Source organism: Chionomys nivalis, chromosome 12, assembly GCF_950005125.1.
Source record: "Chionomys nivalis chromosome 12, mChiNiv1.1, whole genome shotgun sequence".
Lineage (NCBI taxonomy): Eukaryota > Metazoa > Chordata > Mammalia > Rodentia > Cricetidae > Chionomys > Chionomys nivalis.
Genome location: NC_080097.1, coordinates 57,580,100 through 57,603,921, shown reverse-complemented (window position 1 = coordinate 57,603,921; position 23,822 = coordinate 57,580,100). Strand labels below are relative to the sequence as shown.

The 23,822-nt window shown below is 45.4% G+C and overlaps 1 gene segment (V, D, J or C); it reads right to left on the bottom strand.

Moving 5' to 3' along the window:
* LOC130884944 (T-cell receptor alpha chain constant-like) overlaps positions 1-23,822 on the bottom strand; it is a 265,603-nt gene that overhangs the window by 10,428 nt on the left and 231,353 nt on the right. Inside the window, 1 exon segment of the C gene segment in view lies at positions 21,124-21,180. Within this exon segment, the coding sequence occupies positions 21,124-21,180 (57 nt within the window).

Genomic DNA, 23,822 nt, shown 5'->3' with positions numbered 1-23,822 from the left:
TCTGTTCCCAGTAATCCCTAAGGTTCATTTCTGCAGTACTCACATGGATGAACAAGGAGGCTGGTCCCTCTCCCAAAAGTAAGTTGATAGTTTCCACCCAAGGCACACCGTGAGGAAAGCCTCTGATGAAACCTGTCTCCTGGGACCTCCCTTTGCCATTGGTCCTGATGTATTGGGGCAGCAATCCTGGGGCAGCCAGGAAAGCACTGGCTACACTCCTGTGTTTGTCAGAGAGCCCCGAGTCCTGGTGCCTAGTGGGATGGATGGGCACCAAGGATGGGCACTGCAGAGTTCCTCATCGCCTAACCCAGTTACACTGAAAACCTACCATTCTCTTGTCAGCATTTCTAGGGATGCCCTAAGACCACCACCATCAGTCACCTTGTCTGTGGTGCAGACAGTCTGTCTGGTCCGATTCCATTTCTATTCTTCCAGATGCAAGGGGCTTCTGAAGGTGCTCAGAGACAGGGAAACCAGGGAGTTTAGGCAATGTGTGCTGAGCACCCCTAAGCTTCAGTCAGAGCCCTCTTCCCTCTGCTCTGGTTTTCCTTCCCACATTCTGATTTTTCCATTCCTAGCCTTCTCACCAAGTGAGCCTCAGGCATTTGATTCCTGAAAAACCCTGGCTGAATGACTTGGGTTTTTATCCTGTCCCCTTTCCAGCCTGGAGAAGGCACCCAAGGCCATCTGATTTTCCTTTTTTCCAGTGACCTTGATTCAGACAGGCCCTTGATTCTAGGCAACCCTACATCAGCAGGGAAGAAAGTTGCAACTTTTGGAAGACATGAGGAAACAGCTCACGCTGCCTACTTCAGAGACAGGAGAGTTCACAGAAGTTTCAGCCTAGGCTGCAGTCTGAACTGAGCTGGGCACTCCTGCCATCTTTGGCCCTGGCCTGCTGCTGGCTCCCTGCTGATCTCCTACTGTGGTGGAGAGTTGTCAGTGAAGAATCCTGTGGCTCCACTGAGCTCATGGTGAGAGGAAGGGGCTTGCACAGGACTGCATTGACCTGGGCCTCAGACTGTGCCACACAGCAGCGAGGTGTCCCCAAGATCCCTTCAAGCCCCTATTTCTCTGATTCACTGTTCAGTTTGAAACCAAGCCTCAAGGAATAGTGGGGGAAGCTTTATAAAGAAAACAGGAGCTGTCAGATAGAGAGGGTGGGAGAAAGCAGGGCTCCTTGAAGCTTAGGCCACCTGAGAGCCCTGTTTGTGAGTAATATATCACAGATGGATGGCGCACACTCTCCATGCCCTGGAGACAGGAGAAGGAGTTGTCCAGCACCATGGTAGGAAAGGGAGGGGAGGTTGCAGTAGAGGACCATTTGGGGAAGAGGTCCCTTAGCTCACTTACTTGGTATCACCTCCACTTGGGTTCCCATCCCCCAAATTAGCCAGTTGTTTCCATAGGCGCACTCTGAGAAAGGCCTTCACAAAAATGGCCAGGTTTGGGCTCTACCCTCTTGCGGAAGATACACACCCTTCACAGTAGCTCTGAAGCTGAGACCCAGCAACAGGTGATCTTGAAGTATTTCCTGCAATGGGTGTTATGAGGACTCAGAGAAACCCTTGTTATGAGAGCAAGCAGTGCCATCCCTCAGGGTTACTCATGACCTCCAGTTCCCTCATCATAGTCACCAACGGTCATCACTGTTTTCCCTCATTTGGGACAAAAGAGTCTTCACAAAACTGTGAAACACTCTGCTCCCTGTGGCCCTGGAGGGTGGGAGAGTTTCTAAAGACCCGAGGGAGTAGGCAGCCATTTTCTTATCTGCTACCATTGTGTGGCAGGTCCTGCTTTCTTGTGGATAGATGCAAAAACTGTTTTTCATTTTGCTAGGGAGAATAGAACCAAGAACACATCCAGCCCACTGAACTGGGGCACATGCTAAGAACACACCAGGGTGTGACTCAGAGCTGCTGTGCTCTCTCTGGGACTGAGCAAGAGCCATGGGAGGCCCACGTTGGACTCATCTTGCTCTAGGATATTAATTGCTGATGGCATTTTTGTCCTCCGAAAGTCAGACATCTCAGGAAGAAGAGACTTGAATCCCTCCCCAGAACCATGGGTGCAACTGACTGTCTCCTGCCAAGGAGTTTTAATTGTCCACTGTTATCTCTGTCCACCTCCACCCCAATTCACTAATAGACTGAGGGATTTTTAAAATTTATTTTTATTTATTTTTGAGGCATGGTGTCACTGTATAGCTCTGGATAGCCTGGAATTCACTATATAGAAGAAGCTGGCCTTGAACTCAGAGAGCTCAGCCTGCCTCAGCCTATCAGGCATTGAGATCAAAGGTTTGCACCATCACACAGAGATCACATCTCAGTTTTCTTCTTTGTTCTTAAACCTACTGTGGTCTCTGGTTTGTTGGTGATGCTCAATAATTATTTGCTAAGTTAAACTGGCTTTTATTGAACATTATTATTGGGACAGAGAGACCAGTTTGGGAAGAAGTTAAAAGCTAAGTATATTCTGAATTGCAAAATCTAAGTGCTTAGTCAAGGAAACACCAAGAAAGCATTTCTGAGAGATAGCAAGGAGACAAGTACACCAAAGCACTGTGGGGTTCGTGTTGATTCTGAGCAGAGAGATAGGAACTGAATGAACAAATAAGAAATCACTTAACGGAAACAAATGCCACCCCCCTGCAGGACCTTGACAGTGATTCCTTTTAAAGGGTAAAAGGAATAATATAGCAGAAACGTGTACTCTAAGTCAGCAGCGTCGCTATGATCAGAAGCAAGATAGTCATAACAATGATCACTTACACCCAAGACAACAGCTGCAAATACAACAAAGCAAGCTGAGCGGTGGTTTCCATCACTCACCAGGGTTCTGTGATATAAATCCATACAAGGTGGCACCTGGATCCAGGCCTGGGATTCCAAGGACACACTCAGGTGTGTTACTAAGTGTCCCAGGGTCTGTGTACATACCTCAAAGCGGTGTGGGGCATGTCATTTTAGCCTTCATTTTCCTAAGACTATTGGAAGATAAAAAGAAATACAGCAGAACCCAATAGAAGATTCTGCTTGTTATACAGCAGGCTTCATTACAATTAGTTTCCTTCCTAGATGGGGCCTATGGTAGTTTTCTCTGTTTAAATAAATGGCGCGTCCTATTTGTTATATGCTGTTTCCAGGTATGATACTGATGGATACTGTATGTAATGTAAGACTATTGTCTGCTTATTTTCTTATTTAAACAGCGCGCAAAGCCTGGAGTAACTCCGTATTTCCCCTCAACAGACAAAGAAAGAAATGAGTGAAAACAGAAATCCTTCCTTCTGTAATATAAGTCAAGTCAGTCATTGAACTCACTTGGATCAACCAGCAGCCTCGTTCCTGTCCCAAAGATAAGTTTGAAGCCTGTGTTGCTCACAGTGATTTATCCTGTGACAAAATGGGCTATTTCCTTCCCTTGCCACTTTCACAACACAGCTGGGAAGCCCACGGCAAGTCTTTAGTAAAAGGCTTTGTATGTTTTCTGTTTGTGAATGAATCTTGCACTCAGCCTGCAAGATGGTCATTCATTCAACAGTGGTCACAGCATATGGTTCCAGGACCAGGTCCCAGCTTCTAGACCCTGCCTAGTTTGCATTAGTATTTTTATGATATTATATGATTAAAGCAACCCTTCTTAACTGCTTTTTAGGAAGAAAATAAGTTCTGAATTAGATGAATTCCAAAATAAGAGCTAAGTGGTCTACACCGTAACCCTAACCCTATAATCTAGCAACATCCAAAGTGCATTTTCCTGGAACTCACTAGCAGCCAGGCACTTGCAGACAGCTAACCGGTGACTGTTCTGCCTGGGGAGATAGAAGGGACAGCGAGGGAAGGAGAGGGGTCAGCATGAGGAGTGTCTGCCATTTCCCTCTTCCTTCTGCCCACTGGGCTAAGTGATCCCAACAGCCCTATGCTCTGCTGTGTTACAGAAAAGAGAATCCTCTAGAATGGAAGCTTCTAGATCAAGACTTCCTGAATCTTTAACTTATGGCAACATCCAAGATGGAAAAGCTACACTCCATGTATTTCCCTACTCTCTGTGATTGGCATTCTCTCTCCTTTGTGAGCGAATCACGGCAGAGCCTGTGACAACATGGAGCAGAAAGGACAGGGCTTTGAGGTCAAACAGGTTGACCAAGTTTGGATTTCCATCTCTCAGATAACTAGCCATAGAATGTGGGCGATAGATTATCATTTCCCCACCCTGTAAGGTAGAGGATTCTTCCCCTGTGAGTCTCATTTCCCCACCCCGTAAGACAGAGAATATTGCCCCTCACCTTACAGACTTCTACAGTCAATACTCATCTAACGCTATGCCCACACGTCATACACGTCATAGGCACTGATATGACGGTTATTATCATTTCTTTTCTCTTGATGATGCTGATGATGTAGTGTGTGTATGTGTGTGTGTATGTGTTTTCTCTGGACTGAACGCTCATCATCAGGCTTGTATATGAAGCATTTTACCTGCTGAAGCATCTCATGGGCCAGATACTATTATTAATATGCTGAGCTAGATACTGATTAGCGGGGTTATTCATTAAGGTTATATAATATCCCCCCATTAGAATTTGTCTCTGAAACATCCCCAAATCCACATTCTTGAATTGCATGAGCTCTAGGGTCACAAAGTGGGGAACCGCTGGACCACAGATGCCTGCACCCCTCATCTCCTGGGAGAGTCTGAGGCTCACAAAGGATGATGATTTGTTCAATATCACACAGAAAGTTGATGCCAAATCAAATTTAGCTTCTTGTCTGAAACTAGAATCCAAACTCTCTGGGGACATTGGTTTGTGTAAGTGGGCACTTAGTCTCTGGAATGAATTTAGCTTAGCTTATTTGGGGCATAGGCGAAAGCACCTTAAACATCCTCAATGGTAGTGGAAGCCTGAAAGGTCTATTGGATAGCGGCCGTGTGATTTCCTGTTCTGGCTGCCTCTGTCCATTCAAAACTCCACTTAGCAAAATTCTCAGGTTAAAATTCTAATGTTAGGCAGAGCTTCTGTCAGCCTCAATTCTTAAAGTAATGCTAAATTCCACCTCAGAGAAAATATGCTCAAGTCAGACTTAAACACTATATCGAGATTGCAATCTTAATACTTCATATAAAAATAAGATACAACGACAAAATCCCATCTTGTGTCTGCTCACTGTAGTTAGTACAGCACCCCACACTTACACGGGTCCACTCTTAGCTGAGTTCCCCTTCCAAAGGTGAGCGCGTTTGCTCCTTTCCAGCTCCCACAGTGTCTGAGGCCTCACGGTAAACAGTCTCCCATGTCACCTCTCTCCTCACCCTAACGACTTGGGAAACACTTGAGTTTAACAGAACCGTGTGACTTCTTCATAGGAAGAACAAGTTCACAGTCTCAAATGGAGCACATTCCTAGAGGCCTAGTGGAGAGGGGCAAAAAAGGCTATTTGAGTGGAGTCCCAATACCAATTTAAGGAAGAGACAGAGTGGGGTGGGGGAGTGGTATCTCCAGACAAGAAGGCTGCTGTGAGTTACATTTCTGATTGGCAGCAGAGAAGAAAGCATGCATCTTTTTGATTCTTGGTCTAATGTGTCCCTTTTCTCTACATTCGGGGATGCTCTGTGCTGTTTGGTTCATTCCCATCCCCCTTCCCTTTGGCCTGGAAATTCTGATGTCTCTGGGTACTCAATTTCAGTTAAACAAATATTTATCAAATTTGTAAAAGAACCATGTTAGATACTGCAAGGGATGGAAGAACCTTTGCTCTCACGATCTCCCACATTAGCAGTGGATGTGCTTAGTGATGAGTTTCTGTATCTCTGTGTTAAGACTAAGACTGCACAGCTAAGGTGGTGATGCAGAAGGTGAGAGGACTGTGAGGGACGTCTGAGGGAAAGAACACACAGTCCAGGCTTCTCACAGGAAGCCAGTCTGTTTCTGGAGAGACCATCTTTTCCTGGTTCTCTGGGTCCTAGTCCGTACTCCATCCTACCCTGGTGACTTAGCTCTGCTGTCATTTATAGCTCGTCTCTTACTGTCTTGTTCAAATGGCAAGCCCAGGAAGGTACAGCCTTAAATTCCCACATTGCCAACCGACAGAACAAGGACGATGCATCCATGAAACACAGCAAGCAGGGGCCTTAACCCAGACCAAGGGACGCAACAGGAAGACGAGAGCAGCATTTACCTGGAGAGACGAGAAGCACTGTGCCCTTTCCAAAACTGAGTTTGCCATATCCTGAGTTCACACTGTGACAAAACCCTACACAAAAATGGCCTGCAGCGTAGGGCTTTTCAACCGTGATACAGTTTGGAAGGAGAAAGAGAGTTCATCATTCGTGGAGAACACAGGATATTCCCAGAGGCTTAGTCATCTATATACGTCACACCACCTCGCTAGGACGGTGACCTTGAACATTATTATCATTTTTATAACTGAGGAGCAGTAGAGCTCAGGCTAAGCAGGCTAGACTACCCCACTACCAATAAACATTCAAATGTTTGCATCTATAAGATATTTTAGCAGAGGACTCACAAATTTCAGAAGACTTTCCTCATCATTCCTAGTTTCCTAGTGTGGGATTACTCTCTCTCTCTTTCTCTCTCCTTCCATCCCTTCTTCCCTCCCCCTCTCCATTTTTTGGCTAGAACCATTGGGACTCTAATAGCAGTGACTCAATCACCCCCCCCTTAGTTTGTCCTTTATTACAGAGCCATTCCTTGGGACATAAAGGCTTTTTCCCCTCAGCCATCCCATTATTCTTTGCTTACTCCACTTACCAGGGCTGACCAGCAACCTAGTTCCACTCCCAAAGGTCAATTTATAGTTGCCAGTATTCCCACAGTGCTTCTTAGTCAGTCAAAAACACCCATGAGCACACACACCAGACTTAGGGCTGTAGCTTTCCCTCTACAAACAGGCTGTCCCTTAGCTTTCTTTTATATTCCAACCAAGTGCACAGGTCATTAACTCAAACCTGGGCCATTTGTGGTACCAGGTTTAACAATGAAGTTGCTTTCTTCCCACGTCTCTGGATCTATTGCCCCAAACTCCCAATTTCCAATTCCATATAACCAACAGATGTATCTAACCCTTCTCTCATGGCCACAAGAGTTATTTTCAGATTCTTGCCACAGTACCTCCCTAACTTTAATGACAATCAGTTGGCAGCTTCATGAAGCTGTGTCCAGATCGCTGTAATTAAAGGTTCCCCCATGCAGTCAACTCATCCTGCAAGCTAGGGGCTTACTCAAGTGCTCTCTGCCTTCAAAGTCAAGTGACCCCCTCATTATAAAACACGATGTTCACACTTGTTAAAGACAAACACCAGTTTCGCTACTTTAGCTTTGAGACTCTGCCCTTCAACATTTGGCCCCACAGGCAACGTCTGAGCTTTCTTTCCTATTAGAAAAGAACGTGAGCGGAACAACACTAATAAATGCTAGGAGACGGATGAGGGATCCTATAAATGCCTTTGCTCAAATCTCCCGAAAATGACCCAGAAAGAGAAGGTCTATTGATTCCATCATGTGCTCCAAATGCCACCATCTCAGAGACAACCCGTGGGAGAATGATGCAGACACTGGACTCACTTGGGATGACTCGGAGTTTTGTCCCAGTTCCAAAACTCTGGTAAGTCCCAGAAGTCACACTGTCAGAGAGGTCTTTACAAAATGGTTCCTCTCCCTTGCCATTTGCAACCAGTTGCTCTCAACTCACTCCACCCCCACGAGAGAGAGAGCGTTTTTCACCAGTGTCCATGGCGACAGAGCCACACGAAACAGCCCCTTCACCAAGAACATGTATAGCCTCTTTATCCTAAAACACTTCCATGTCTGACCCAGCTTTTAATTTTTTTTTGTTCTATAGACACTTACTTTATATGTGGACAGCACTTCAGAATCTATGAAACATTTCCACATGCATTAACTTATCTTCATAATACTCACGAGGTATTATTAAATGCTTTCTTCTCACAGGTAGAACTGGTCCAGTGCACTAGTCAAACCGGGTTTGGAGCACCTGGCTGTGTTGGGCTAAGCTGCCCTTTCTTTAGGATCAGCTCTGTGAGCTATTACTTCTAGGGAACCTTCATGGCTTATTTCATTCACAGCAGTTCAGTGCCCTTATTTTAATAGTTTTCCTACACAAGAATGCATTTGTCTGCATGAACTATTAATTCTTTGGCACTTGTGCCTCCCAAATAGTGTAGCAGGTTCAGAGGGCCTCAGCCACCATGTTAAGCCTCTCTTGAGTGATGTCTTGTCCCAATCCCCAATATGAATATGTTGTAGATCGTGTTCCTGCGCTGTCTGTCAAAGACGCCCAATTTGCTTCGGTCATGGATTAATATGATCAGCATACGGCTCTCCTCCCTCATGGGAGCTCTGCTGGGGATTCCCCCTTTTGATTACTGGAATAAATGCTAAGCCATGGATTTAAGCCCATGAAAGCCTCTTTTCAGGGCTCAATAACAGTGGTACCATGGATGTAGCAGAAAGCCCGAGATAATACTGGCTGACAATTCTCCAGCCAATTCTGAAACACACTGCTTTTAAAAAGATTTGTAAAATTTCACTAAGTAGTTTTTTTTTGAGTCAAAGGCTGTCACTTCTGATCCCAACTGTAACCTAGGAACCAACACCTGTGTTTACTTTCATTTTCACCAATGTTTGGCAAATCACATATATCCCTCTAGTAATTTCTCTTTTATCATTTTAAGCTATTAAAATAATTATGAACATATAGTTAGACATGGGACTGCATCTCTTAATAATACATTGTTGCTTTCCTCGTTAAACCCAAATTCTACTTTACTTAGATGATAAGCAGGCAATATATAAATACAGGCATTACAATCAACAGCTGTCAGGTACTTACTGGAACTGACTGACACCACGGCTCCCTTTCCAAATGTCAATGTTCTGCCTGCCTGGTGGGCACAGCGAAATGAGGCTCTGCACATCCCTCCTTTGCTCGCTCTCTCAGACTCACCAAGCATACAATTGTACACAACAGAATCTTCTGCTGGCCTTGATGTTGGCCAGGACCTTGAGTTGTTGGTGTCTGTACACACAGCAACAAAACTATAATTTTTTGAGAATGAAAGGCAGTTTGGGGGTTCCTAGACTCTGAGGAAACACTGGAAACCATTTACTATCCCCTGCGACAGAAACATCTAGGGGTGGAGGAACAATAAACAAAAATATATAGATTTATGAGGTCAGGTGATCAAACAGCATGCATAAAATCAGGTTGGGTAACAGGATAAAGGGCATCTGGGCAACTCGGCAACTGGGAGATGTGGCTTTGGCTGTTTAGGACATTACAGCCATCAGATGATGCCAAGTGGAAGAGAAGGTGGCATTTCAGAGTGGTCTTTTTCCTCTGATTGGGATTTGGTTGGCTGCTGGGCATAGGAAGTATCTTCCTTCTGCTTCTCTATTATGGTTGTAACGATGTAAATTCTGCTTCTCTATTATGGTTGTAACGACGTAAACTACCGCCCGCTTTTCTAGTCATATGGGAAAGGCACAGAGAGCGCCTTCTTTCTTGTGAAACACGGAAGAATGGAGACGTTTGATAGCCTTCTTACACGTCCAGAAAGCTTGCCACTTGTCTCAACAATGAATCCAACTCAGAATCCACAGAAATACTTACTAAGATACACCTTGAGCATGGTCCCCCTTCCAAAAATCAGCTTCTGGCCACTTGAAGAGGCCACAGTGATCTCCTCCACCACGAAAACCAAAGAGTGCCTGAGCACAAATTCCCCCAGGGTTCCTCTGCTTGGCTGAGCTAGAACCCTACACTAAGCACGTATTTGTTAAATTCAGGAAAAATAATAAACTCCCATGCTTGTTCAGATGGAAGGAGACCCCAGGAATCTCTTAGTTCACTCTCCCAACTGCATAGTTCTTTACAAACAGATTGTAGGTTGTAAAGATCTCCAGAGAAGGCCTAATTCTTATGATTTCTCCTCATAACTGCAGAGGCTCACCTGATTTCCAGATTCAAGCCTTTCTCAGCCATAGCCAAAGTCCATCAAACTTGCTCACTCTAAAACTTACCCTCAGATTAGAATTTCGCATAAAAATATAACTTAGAAGTCACGAATCGCTTGTCTAACCATGCACTCCAAGGACATTTCCCAAACATTAGCTCAGTCGTGGTGTCCTCCAGGGCAGGGAGAGCTGGAACGGTGAAGTCCATGTTACACATGAACCAAGGCTTAGAGATCTCCACAGACCTCATGGGAGTACGGCTATCAGAAGATGTTTGCTATTGTTTGGCTTCTAATAATTGTGCTTAATAATTATGTTGTGCCTGTTCATATATTGATCCTAGTATCTTGCCTTTCAAGTACCATTTCTGTCTTATTCCTCCTTCCAATCTAATAAAAAGTCCCCTTTCCCCAAGAAAATAAATAAAACGGAGCCCCGTCTAGCCTCACTCCTTCTCAAAGCAAACTGTCTTTGTAATCTTTACACATGTTCTGTGAGGCAGAAGATAAGGGTTACCCATATTTCAGTTACGATAATTGGGAAAATGACAGATGAAGAAGATCAGCCAGAGTGACAGCTATAGAGGCTACAGACAGCAAGATATTGAACCTTAGAAAATGTGGGCCCTTGCCCTGTCATTGTCAAAGTATTGGAGTCACAGAACCACTCTGAACAGAAAGAATCACTTTTCCTGCCTTTCTCTGCTTCTTGGGGCAGTAAACAGGCTTATTTTAGGAAATCTGTCGCAGGATGCACCAAGATAGCAATATCCTTTATCTGCACTGAATTCACCCATCCATTTATACACACTATGTAAGAGAAATACTGAACATTTTAAAGCCAAGTTTAATACAGATTAATTTGAGCCAAACTATAATACTTCCCTTAAAAACTGCTGGCCGGGCTCCCCTTTCAAGTTTGGGAACAGAGCTGTGGTTCAGGCCCAAGCACTCACCTGGCTTGACTAGCACCCTGGTTCCTTTGCCAAACGTTAGCCTGTTCCCTGCGCTGTAGTCACACAGTGATCTGAGGCCCAGCAAAAACACAGGGACCAAGGAAATCACACTCAGCAGACACCTGGCAGAGGACATTCCCTACGCTTGAAAATATGGAGGGCTTTCAGCGTTCGGGGTAAACCTGATTTAGAGATGGGATGGCTGTACGTGAGCACACGTATAAGCCTGACCTGTTTACTTATTTGATTATTTCTCAGCTTTGGCCACTCAGACCTCGACATTCAGAGGTAACAGGTGTGAATCATAACCTCATCCAGGAGCCTGTTTGACCGTGTTTCACACACAAAGGAACCAGGAACTCGGGAATCTTCAGAGTCAGGCTGTTATTCACCTAGAATGGAAATGTGCTGGACAATGCATTTCCTAACTGAGTGTCTCCATTTCATCTGGTGTCCAAGGAAGAGGGAGACTTTAGTCCCAGGCCTGATGTGCACTGTGACTCAGATTTACTTCCTTAAAGTTTAGATATAGAGTAAGTGGTAAGCAAGCATCTTGGGGAATGTACAGAAGGACACACAGAGGTCATTCTCCACCAACAGTAGGCAATGGGGCCTCTCACAGGGAGACGACCCAGAACCACGGGACCCAGGAAAAGCCAATCTTGTACAACTGCTCTCCACTTGCCTGCTCTGGCTGTGGGCTTCAGCCTTCTTCAAATGTTGGTCATGGTCCAGAGCATGTTCGGGGTTGCTTCCACTCTTTCTAGTACAACTGCTCTCCCACTTCCCTTTGGTAGGAACCCCCACTTTCCTCTCATGGGCTCCTAACAGGGACTTTATTTAAGCTGTCTTGGCCCTTCTCTCTGCTTATCATACCAGACTGCCTGGGAGGTGGTGATAAGAAGAAATACTCCTTCAGCTCCTATTTCCTTGTTTTCTGTTTTGTGTTGTTTTTTTTGAGAATAATGGGATTCACTTATCCCCATTTAAAGCTTCTCCACAGTAATGTGTCCCTGGAGTAGAGATGAGCCTACTCACCAGGCATGACAGTCAGCCGAGTCCCGATTCCGAAATACAGCTTCCCCAAGGTTGAACCTCGGTCTACACAGTGCTAGCCCCCTTTACACAAACCTGATCCCAGTGTTCCCCATCCTTTCTCCCTGGTTTCCATCCCTTCTAAGCACCACCAAACTTTTTTTTCCTGTGCAGCCAGCAGCCTAAGGCAGACAGTCAGTCTCAGGGCTGCATCCTAAGGGACAAATGATCTGTGGTAACAATGGTCTTTCTGCCTTCAGAGTCCTCGCCTGTCAGGAAGCAATTACACAGCCTTTTGAGAGTGTTTAAATTGGAAGGACCTTCATCTCCTGGTCCTATTCCCCAGTCTAAAGGCTGCTCAGTTACTAGGACTGACATTATGCTTGGATCCTATTCCAAAGCTGAACTTGTGAAAACTTTGGCAGATCAGATCTGTCCTCTGCAAAATCACCTCCTCTGCCCTCATTCAACCTCTGGTCTTCCTTCGAGGTATTCCTTTTCTCTCTTTCTTTTTCATCTCTGGTACCTCTTCTTTCCCCATTTACTGCACTGAGAAATCATACTTCATTGTCTTTTAAGTGCAAAAATCTCTGTAGGCTTCAACTTGTGATCAGTTTGATGGCCCATTTCTTGGCTATCGAAATATTAAGAATAGAAGGAACAGGTTTAGCTCACCCTTTTTGCTTCCATGCAAGAGTCACGGGGATCTCAGCTTTTAGAGTTGACAGAATGTCAGAGATGATCTAGTCCAACATCTAAACTGTCACAGAAATCCCTTCCACAATGCCCTGTGCATTGGCTCTGAGGACCCAGGGTGAAGATCTCGCAGGGATATCTCCAGACTTCACAGAGTAGCCTGCGCACAGCGGCTCCACCTGTTCAGAAGCTTTTAGGGAATGCTGGGATACATTTTCATCTACTGCTTTTGATTTTGCCTTTGGGATTAAGCCTTCCCTCATCTACATAACAGTTCTTCAAATATTGGAAAAGCCATCTTCTAAGAGTCTCAGTGTGCCCTGGAGACAGCCTTTCTGTTTCTACCTGACCTTTTGAGGACTTCGTCTTCAACAAATACATCACTGTAAGGGCTTCCCTAAAAAGGAAGTCCATCTGCCAAGGAAGAAGTGGTGAGGGAGGAGAGAGTGGCAGAAGAGCTAGGGTTCTAACTCCAAGGGAGAATGCATTTTGAATTTATTCATTGGTCATTAACCTTACTTCCCATGTGAAATTGCTCATGCATGTATCCACCATTTTGTTGCAAAGCATTCTGGATTTTTGCATCTCACTTACTGATCTTGCAGTCATTGCAATTCCCGTCCCAACACAGGCTATTTCACCAGGTCCAAACCTCAGCAAGACCCTGGTTATGAGAGTTAGGTGTGGGGACGTGCAGGCCTGCCCGCTGCTCTGGCTTGGCCCTGTATTTCCTCTCTATCATTTGATAACTATTTCAAGTTTACCCCTGAAAGTGGGATAGCATCCGCCCCCGAGTGTCATCAGGGGTGGATTGAGATGAGCTGCAACAGGCATTTACCCAGGGTATTGTATACAGAAAAGGCTCAACAAATGTTAGTTATGGGATCTTTTATGAATGCATAAAATATGCCTATCTGATTTATGAAATCCTAGGTACTCAGAGGTACTTTAAATTATATTCTGTTTTTGTATGTGTTAATTAGTAAAAGCAGTAGTTTTCCTTACATTGGGAATTTCCCTTATGAAGGATGTCAAGAGCATCCTTGTCTCTTTCAGAATGTTTATGGGATCATGGGATTTGTTTACTCTATATCTGTTCAAGAGATATAGAGATAAGGAGCACTAAAATAAAACATTGGGCAAGGACCCAAAACGGAAAGAATTCAAAGCAAATATAGACAGAGAGGAGAAATTTAGAACAATGGGTAGATAAGTATAACTTACTTGGTTTAACACTGAGTTTGGTGCCAGATCCAAAGTAAAATGTATTGTAATTAGACACACAATGTTTAGTGCTATTACAAAAAGCCCTCTTCCTCAAAGGGAGGCTCCATATGGAAACGTGACTAACCAAGCTGTGTGCCGGCTACAGGAAGCGCGCCAGTTCTCTGCAGTCCAGCGGGAGTTGTGGGCAGTGAGGAATGAGCCGGGAAGACACATTTGTTATCAGAGACAGGCGAGATAAGGACAACTGATTTTCCCCAGTGTTTATCTATTTCTTTCCTCTAGTTTTCTGCTTGGGCCCATTCCTATGTCCTCTGTACTCTATGCTCACAGTACTCGAAACAAGAATGCCGTGAGTAAAGCTCTTTACTCCTCGCCTTCTGAATTATAAGAGAAAACTCCCCTCAGGTGGACTTGACTGTGAGGCGAATCCTTCTCCTACCTGAGGTCCAGGGCTGGCTGAAGCCTCGCCCTTAACCCTAGATCTGGATGGTACTCGGCAGGTGCCCCTGAGCTTCTCTTCAGGACATCGCGAGCCGTGTAAGCTGGAGGGGCCTTCTAGCAAGACCATGCAATTCTGTCGACAGAATACCTAGTTTATACAACCAACTGCACCTTGACATCTACACTGACAGTCCTTTTCAACCTGCACGAAAAAAAAACCTCTACATTTCAGCTTTATTTTTGCTTTCTACTTGCAGATTCCCTTCAGGAAAAAAAGAAAGAAAGAGAAAAGAGGCTGTGGTGGTGGCGGTCATTTGCTAGTCCAGAAGAAACATTGTTTATGGGAAAATATTTACTGACAATTTCAGGAAACCCCCAATGCCAACAGTTGCACACCCACACTGTCTGAATTTAAACAGATCTCAACAAATGAACACAGTTATGAGAAATAAAGTAGAGGTGACTCAGCCTAAGCCAATAATTATGACTTCTGTAGCTTTGAGGGCCAGGGGCTTGCTTGTTCTGACTTGTAAAAGTGCTTAGCAGGGTGCTGCAGGGATGCTTTGCAGCAGGGCACCGGAGAACAATGGAAAACGGGGATGCACTGAAATATCTTAAGCTGGCACCAGTGTGTTTAAGGACTTGTGTGGCATAAGCTGGAATTTCTAAGCTAGAAATGTAGTTGCCTAGCTGGGTTGTTAGTCTAAGTTGTTAAGACTCAGATAGTTCTGGGTAAAGCCGTCTTGCAGCATTTGGTTTGGTTCTGGTGGGATCACAGTGAGGGTGGGAGCTCCCCTGCGGGGCTGCAGGCCTAGTTCAGCAAGGCTCCAGGGACTGCTGGCTTCTGCACCACTCCCTTCTGTGGAATCCTGGTCAAGCTGCTCTTTCTCTATGTGGTCTTTGGTGACCAACTCTCTTCTATTTTACCCTTCCCTGTATACGTTGCTGGTGGCTCTTTTCTCATTCTCAACCCCAGACACTCAAAATAATTTATACACATTTGTTTTCTAATTAGTTGATGTAAATAAGAATTAACTGTAGTGGCCTACCAGGTATAACCGTCAGCTGGGTTCCAGATCCAAAGGTGAGTTGCCAGCCTGCGCCAGAGATTGCACTGTGATTTACCCAAACACAAAAACCTCATGGGTGTGTGTGTGCACATATAACCAAATCACTTATGTACAAACTCTAAATGAGTCCTCCTTTGTCTTTCTAATTATGGAATTAGAAATTCCATAGGAATTAGATCCCGTTAGGGGAATCTTTCATTTCCTTTGTTCACCACAGAGTTCTGAGTATCAAATATGTGTTTCTAAATTCTATACAGTAAATGCTCTTTGATTTTAGATGTCAAACAAGCATGCAGATTTTCCCATTTAAAGGAACCTCACAATGTCAGAACAGAGAAAATCTCCACTGAGGGCACCAAGAAGATATGCTTCAAGAAAACTGCCCTAATTCTCATCCTCAGCCCGAGTTTGTAGAACCTAATTGCAGTGGACATGGAGCTGGCATCAAGTTAACTTGGCTCCACTTTCATAATGAAATAATTTTGTTAAGAACAAATTATAAGAATATTGCCAGATTTTAATTTCAATTTGAGGCATTTTATTCTCATTCCCATATCTGTGTTGATTTTTATCTGCTAATGGTCTTGAGAACTTCAACAGACGTTACTTTCCTAAGGTAGTAAGACTAGCAGACAAGGACCATTCCCGGAAGAGGTTGCGGTGTGCATTGGATCGATGGGAGAAAACAATGGGACCCGTGTCTAGCAGAGGGTTCTGTGAGGCCATTATCATTAGTTCTGGATCCTCCTGGATCCCTGGCATTGGCATGGACCTGACATAGGGTTGGTGCAGGAGGCCATCTGTTAGACGAGTTCTATGAATTTCTCAGAATTCCGGCCCCAGACTTAAGGTCCGGTCTCAGTTCAGCCAGAGAACGGCTGTCTCGTGATGATCAGTGAGCTCAGTTTTCTTATAAATGGTGAGAGTCTGAAAGGATGGTCTCAGAGTCTGCTCAGCCAGTCTATGTCATATGGACATTTTGGCTAATGTTCCAGGCACGGAGAGGCGTCCTTCAGGACTCAAGGATTCATTTTTTTTCCAATGTAACTTTTCAGACTTTGACAGAGACTCATCTCTTACTTTGGTCAGCGATAATTATTTACAAAAGATTCATTCTAAACAGGGCCATAACCTCAAAGTGAATAGCGCCCCAGAGAGCTCATTAAGGAATTAGAAATCTTGTCACTGATTACTGCACAAATCCAGGGGCTGTGATCCTAGCCAAAGCCCATGGCAATCAGTCAGGCATCCTTAGTCCGGACGCATATATTCTGGGAGCAACTCCCATAGTGATTCCTCCATGGCTCATTTTGCACTGAGCAGCCAGATCCTTAGCAGGGAGACTCTGGCCTCCTCTTTGACACCCATTCCCCCTTAGTAGGCATTCTTTACATAGTGTATAATTGAGTCAAAATCAGCCCTTAATCCACAGACATTGCTTAATCCAAGGATATAATTTTATACTTACTGGGCTTGATAGATAACTTGGTTCCCAGTCCAAAGGTAAGCTTTCCTCCCTGGTTATAATTCACACTGTGTTACATACCCTGTCAAGAACATGTCCAACCTGTCTGAACACATTTCTAATCCTCCACCCCAAAACCACAGCTGATTGTTCCCACGCTGCAGCAGGAATCATGGCAGCGCGTCTTACTGTAACTTCTTCTGAGGGAGAATCAGAGCGCTCACACGGAGGAATCTGAGAGACAATAGTGCGGAGTCTTATTTATCCCAAAATGTTTCTATTTAATGCCAAAATGGTTTCTCATTATTGCTTAATGGCTCTGGATATTGTTTGGGGGAAATGGCTTCCTTCCCAACATGTTTCTCAAAGGCTTATTTGGAAAGGAGTGTCACACAAAGGTTAAGAAGAAGGGATGCCAAGGCTCCATGCAACTGGGCTTACCTGGGGTAACCATAACCTGGGTTCCCGTTCCAAACTGCAATTTCCCCAAACTGGTAGTTGTTGCACTGTGACAAACACTTCTACAAAATGGCTTCCCCAGAGGAGACAGGTGCTAAATGAAGACAAACGGCTCCTGGGGAAACAGTCTTGCTCCAAAATGAGGGGGCTGCATGACGCCAGAGACATTTTCCTCTTCTCTTTTAATTTCTCTCCTTTCAAGACTTTGAGGCATATTCTCTGTGCAGTACAGCCAGAGAGAGGCACCGTGGGGTTCATAAAGCCTGCCTGACTTCAAGATTCTGCAATGATGGAAGCCCTAGCTTCTCAGAGCTTATCTGACCTCAAAACCCTTCCTCAGTGCCACTGGGGTGTGGCTACCACCTGTCTCAACTCTTTGAAAGAGCCTGGGGTTTGGGTTCTGGAGTCCAGTGGCAAGCCTGTCTCAATGCCTGTTCTGTCCTTGTTGGAGCAATGCCAATCACTGAACTCTTTGTCTCAGTTTTTAAATCTACCAAGTGGGGATAACTATGCTGGAATTTACTGCTGAGCAAGACTCTGCCACGAGACAGTTTGTTCACTGGAAGTGCGGCAGCGTGGACAAACCCCAGAACGAGGTTCTTATGAAGTCCTCGTGCTATTCTTCCCCTTCCACCCTTGCTCCTCCTCAGATGAAGAAGGTGAGAAGATACTGGGCCTTTGTCTGTTCACCCATGTACTTTTGAGTCAAGGAGTCCCCTTGCCCCTGGGGAATAGATTGTCCTTTTGGAGATAAATTTACTCAGTGCATAATTCAAATTATTTGCAGCTTACTTGGCTTCACAAGCAGCCTCGTCCCTGTCCCAGAGGCAGAGGAGACACTGTCCTTCTGCACAGCACTTGTCTCAGCAACAAAACCCAGCTCCGGTTTCTCCCTCACAAAACACCCAGAGAAGGGAACCTGTACTGCAAATCCTCCAGTGGGAGCCACAGCTTGAATTCCCACACCTCCAGTGAGCAAACTCTCCTCCTCTGTCCTCACAGGCTTGTCCTTCAGCCCCTCCTGAGATCACAGTGGACCTCTGGCCTCAGGTCCCTCCAGCTGACCCCCACACCAGCACTGTACTCGTTGAGTCTTGTCCCTTAGGCGTACTTACGGGGATACACAGATAATCTGGTGCCAGGACCAAAGGTCAGTCGCCCGCCATAGTTATTTGCACAGTGCTTCTGTGCTCAGCAAAAACTCACTAGTGCTTCCTCCCTGTGCCCCCAGGGCCTCTCCACACCGCAAGAGACTCAGGACCTGGAACCTGCAGCTCTGGCTTTAGAAGACAAAAGCCGTCCCTTTTGTCTGTTGAGTCCTGAGAACAAAGGGAGTTTGGGAAGCAGCAAGCAATGGTTCTAAGACTTAGCCCAGTAAGCCATGTACGCATCCCGAAGGCTGGAACCCTGCATTAATCAGTCCTGTATTTTCACGGAGAGAGGCTCTGGAGGCTACAGAAAGCTTAAAAGATTCTCTCATTCCTCCAAATGCCTGGAGGCAGAACTGCACTTCACTCACCCCTGACAGGAGGTGTCTATCTCCTTTCAAAAATCCTCTGGAGAAAGCGCTCTGGCTATGACTCCTGACAGCTCATTTCCACTGTTCAAAAACCTATTAAGAAGGTTTTACCACTAATGTGTTCCCTTCTTGCAGTATCAGCTGCATCTTATGCTCTGTGTCCAGGCCAGGCTGGACAGCGAAGCCCCTCAGTCTTGTCTAATACCTCCTTTCCCAGACTTAGAGATGGGACAGTGCCCACCTGGCCCTCATAGCTTCCCCCTGAAATAAATGGTCCTCATTCACATTCGTGGACTTTGCTGAGCTTCTTTCCAGACTTGAGAGCTTTGTCAGAGGCAAAGGAGTTTCAGGAACCAGATTTCTAATGAGCATCACTGCCCAGAAGAGCAGGGCAATTTGAGACAGGTTACATTTCCTCTAAAGTCTCCCCTGTATTTTGGTGACATGGAAACCCCTTTTTGGAAAGAAGTTCCAGGTATCTTGGAGGGAGTTGTGTTGTGCTGGGGTCAAGTTGGTGGGTGGCCCCAAGAGCCTGGCTGTGCAGCTCTGCAGAAACCTTGCCCCTGTCCCTGTGCCCCTGCCTCTGACACTGCAATGCTTTTTTTTTTTTTTTTTGAAATGAGTCAGGGTTCTTTCTATTTTCAGTGTCAAATCCCAGGTGAAGAATTTCATAGAACAGGCTGACACTCTCCACCCTCCCTTCAATTCCATCTCTGCTCCTGCTGCGTGACAGAGCCTTGACAGGAGAGCCCAAAAGGTGAAGCAAAAGCTCTGCCGAGCATCAGAGATGACGTATATCATTATTATTAATGGCTGAGGTTTAATGATGGCTCCCTGTGTTCTGGGCACTATGCTAAATATGTGAACTGTATTATTTCATTTGAACGTCACGATAATTCATCAGGGTAGATGTATTTTTATCTTCATATTATGGATGGAAAAGCTGAAACTCACGCCAGATTACTCAGCTGGTTAAGGAGTAGAACACGAATTTGAGTTCAGATATTTTGTCTCTAGAGCTGATGCTGTAGTGCCCAGCCCATCATTGCTGCAGCTTAAAATGTCTAGGAGGGCAAAGGGCGTTTCACAGAGATCTTAGGATGGGACTCAGTGCTGAGCCTCATGTTCCAAGGAAGATATTTATTTTTCTTAATCCAGATGTACAAAGTCTGCCTGGTTATTTTCGGTTATTTAAATTGCAGCAGAGATCAGAATTAAATGTGAGAAAGTACTTTCAGACAGCGAGGGCTGCTAGATTTTGGAACTGATTACAGAGAGAAGCCTGAGGACTTTTCTGCTCTTGACCATTAGACAGAACCAAAGTGCCTCCCACAGGCCCAGGGAGCCTGCTAGAAAGTCTAGTCAAAAGTGGTGGGGTACTGGATTCCCTAGAGCTCCCTCCTAATGTCCTCAGTGGCTTAAACATTGTTTATATCTTTATTCCCTGCCCCTCCCCACTCCCACCTCATTTTAAAGCAGGGGAGAGAAACAGCTCTTTTTTGGCCTGAGGAAAGAATATTAATAAAGAGCCCAAGCAGATGCATAAGATTAAAGTATTTTTCAAGCTAATGATTTGATTGATTTCCCCTAAAGGCCCAGGCTAAGAAGAAAGGAACTTACGCGGCTTCACCTTGAGCACGGTCCCCTCCCCAAAGGTTAATCTGCCTGCATTGGCGGTCCACAGTGCTCTGTGCTTTTGCAATAACCTTGACTGGAGCCTCTAAGAAGGCAGTGGAGGTGGGGGAGGCAGGCAGGAAAACAAAACCCGAAATGACTGCCCATGGCCAAAACAATCTCCCTGTAATTAGGTTAGAGCATGGGAGGAAAACTGATAACCAGGCACTTCCTGGCTCTGTCCTATTTGCCATAGTTTTCCTTGAAAGGAAGACTCTTAGAGAGAACTCCTCCTGGGAAATTCAGAGTGGCTATGGCCTGTCTCTCTAGGCTGAGTCTTGTTACTCCCACAGGCCTTTTGTCTGTTTTCACCAAGTTCTTGCTTCCCCACCTCCTTACTTTCCCTGTACCTTCCCCCTCCTGGTGGTTCATGTATTTTCTCAGGGAGAAACTACATGGATATTAAAAGCCCAAGCACAATGCCTCAGGGAACATGCGCATTGATAACCTTGTTTTCCGACTGCTACCCCAAACCACACAACACAAACCAAGCAATGAAAACACCACCTGTGTTTTGACAGCCTCTGCCTGATGGAGGGTGGGCTTCTTTCAGAAAATAATTAGCTAGCAAGAGGGACTTACTTGGTGTGAGTGACAGTTTGGTGCCTTTCCCAAGAGTGAGCTGGTTCCTCCCAGGGCCTGGCAGACACAGATTTTCCTTTCTTTGTGAAAACTCCACAGATGCTGAGGGAATCAAACTCCACACATGGAGTGCAGGGAAGAGAGTGACATTGAAGGGAAGGGTCAGGGGCAATGCTGTCTTTATCCTTACTTGGAATTGCTTACAATAAGAGCATTTTATGCATTACACAGAAAAACTAAAATTTGTTACTAGTTAAAAATTAAATAGACATCTACAATGGATTTAAAAGTGACCCCTTAGCCCCAGACAACCCTTTCTATACATCTCCAGGTTATGGAATCTCAGGTTTTCTCCAAGGCTTTGGACTCCTGGGGCCAGGGGAAGGAGCTCCCTTGGGATGTGTGGTCAGGGAAGCGAGGCTGTGAGATACAGTACAGGGTAGGTCTGGCCTGGGCTTGCCCATAGCTCTCTGGCTAGAGTTTGGTCTACAGTAGTTTGACTGTTGTGTCTTCCTGCTTAACCCTAGTGACTTAGCTCCTAACAGACACAACCTCTCTCCTATGCTTGAACAGAGGACCTCATGTATGCTATACGCACTCCTGAGCTACATCTCCATCCCTTAACAGACCTTTGATGGGGGCAGAGGGTTCCCATGAGCACTGAAGGTCAGAAGCCATTGTTGATAAAGGTTAGAGCTGGCTAGGCACTTTCAACCATTAGAAAGTCTTCCTTTCCTAAGACAAGCTCTCCACTTCCTAGATTCCCACGGTGACCATCTTTCTATGCACCCCACACCCCCCAGTGCCTGGCCCAGTGTTTTTCTTGGGCCCTTCTTCTTGTTAATCATTTTTTTCCCAGTAGAATCATCCAGAAGTCTCCCCATTTAACCATAGCTGTTATTTTCCCTTTGAGTCCTTATCTCTAACCCTTACACATGACAATATAATAAAAACATGTCTGGCTTTGCCTGTCTACCCTGACCATAGAGTTTCCATAGACGGATCTGTGATCCAGGAAGGCGTTTCTGAGCTCCCTGAGAATGTCCAAGCCATTGTTAGTCTGAGAAAACTATCCCAAAGGAAATCCCTGGTCCTGGCCTTGTGATGAGCATGTTGCTGGGTCTGAATAGACCACAGACATGGAAATGAGGAAACGACTGAGAGAGGACTGTGGAGTGAAGGGGCTCCCGCTCTTCCTCTCTGTTGTCTCTTAGAGAAGTTGTGTCCTGCCCATCCCTGGAACAAGGGACATGATGAAGCATGGGGACAGAGCGCCAGGACACCAGCAAAGGCCAAACACAGAAAGTAGACCTTTTATAAAGGATGGGTGAGAGACTGTGGGAGTCATAAAACAAAGCAAAACAAAACAGAGCCAAAAATCACATTAAGTGTACAGTCAGCTGGGGACAATGGGGGTAGGGTGGAGTGGGGCGGAGAGCCTTGAAAACGGATTCCTGACAAAGTTTCTTGATTTTTCTTTCACTCCTCGTAAACAATGAAAAAGATCTCTGTGTTAGCTGGAAGAGTGGGAGCATTTTCTTCTGCGGTAGAGGCAGAGGATGTGGTGTTTGGCTGAGCCGAGGAGTGCCCTGGACCTGAGGGCTGCCCCCTTGTCTCAGAGTGTAAGAAACTTTCCCACACAACACTCAACACACCTTCAGCTCAGTGGGAGAGAATGTCGGAATGTTAGAGAATGGAATAGCACTTACTAGGGAGAACATGAAGCCGGGTCCCTTTTCCGAAGACGATTTTGTAGGCGTTTGAGTCACACTGTGATTGGGACCATACCCAAAACTTCTAGCGACAGTTTTTGGGAAAGCTACATATCCCTCAATGGATATTTCCCCTTCATGGGACTTAACAGATCCCACATTGCCTCTTTGTCTGTAATAAGCAGTCCCCATTACCTATTTGGCCATCACTCTCTGTCTCCTTGTTATTTTGCCCAAATTTTTTGCTGCTTATTGACCACATTTGACACCGAGAGTGAGTTATAAAAGCGGCAGCTCAACAAACTCCTTTAGGATCTCAAACACAGTTCTGTTATTGCAGGCAAAAGGAATCTGGCAGGCAGCCCTCTCTCCAGAGCCTCAGCAAGGATGTGGACAGGAAGGGGCAGCTTGGGTCCATCTCACTTCTCACCTCACACTCAGTACTGAGATGTAAGCTTGGGAACAAGCCCCATCACCCACCTCTGAGGACACGCTCCTTGAGTCAAGCAAATATCTATTGTGCCCATTATAACCTTCCCTAGCTGGGGGCACTGGAGACCACTCATTTTGACTCAGAGGGATTCTTGGTTTAGGGGAAATGTACATATGTAGTGCATGGATATTCTCTTACCACTAAGAGATGCTCATTAACTCTGAAAGGACCCCTGCTTGGCACTCAAAGAACAAGTTCCATTGTCTCTCTCCTTGTCCACCTGACCCCACAGATTCACCTCATCACAGTCATTGAAAGAGATCGACATGAGATAGTTAAACTGTCAGCTCGGAAACAAGATCAGTGAGCCAGGAAGCCCCTTCTCTGCCTCTCAGCAGTCCCCCAGCAAAGCACTAGAAGACAAACTACCCCTAGTTTACATCTCCTTGGTTGCTTATTCTAGAGTCACAGGCACAAGCTGTTGTGGGCTTTAATAACACTGGCCCCTTAGTATTTATTATCTGACATTTGTGTGGGTCTTAGCTCCTCAAATA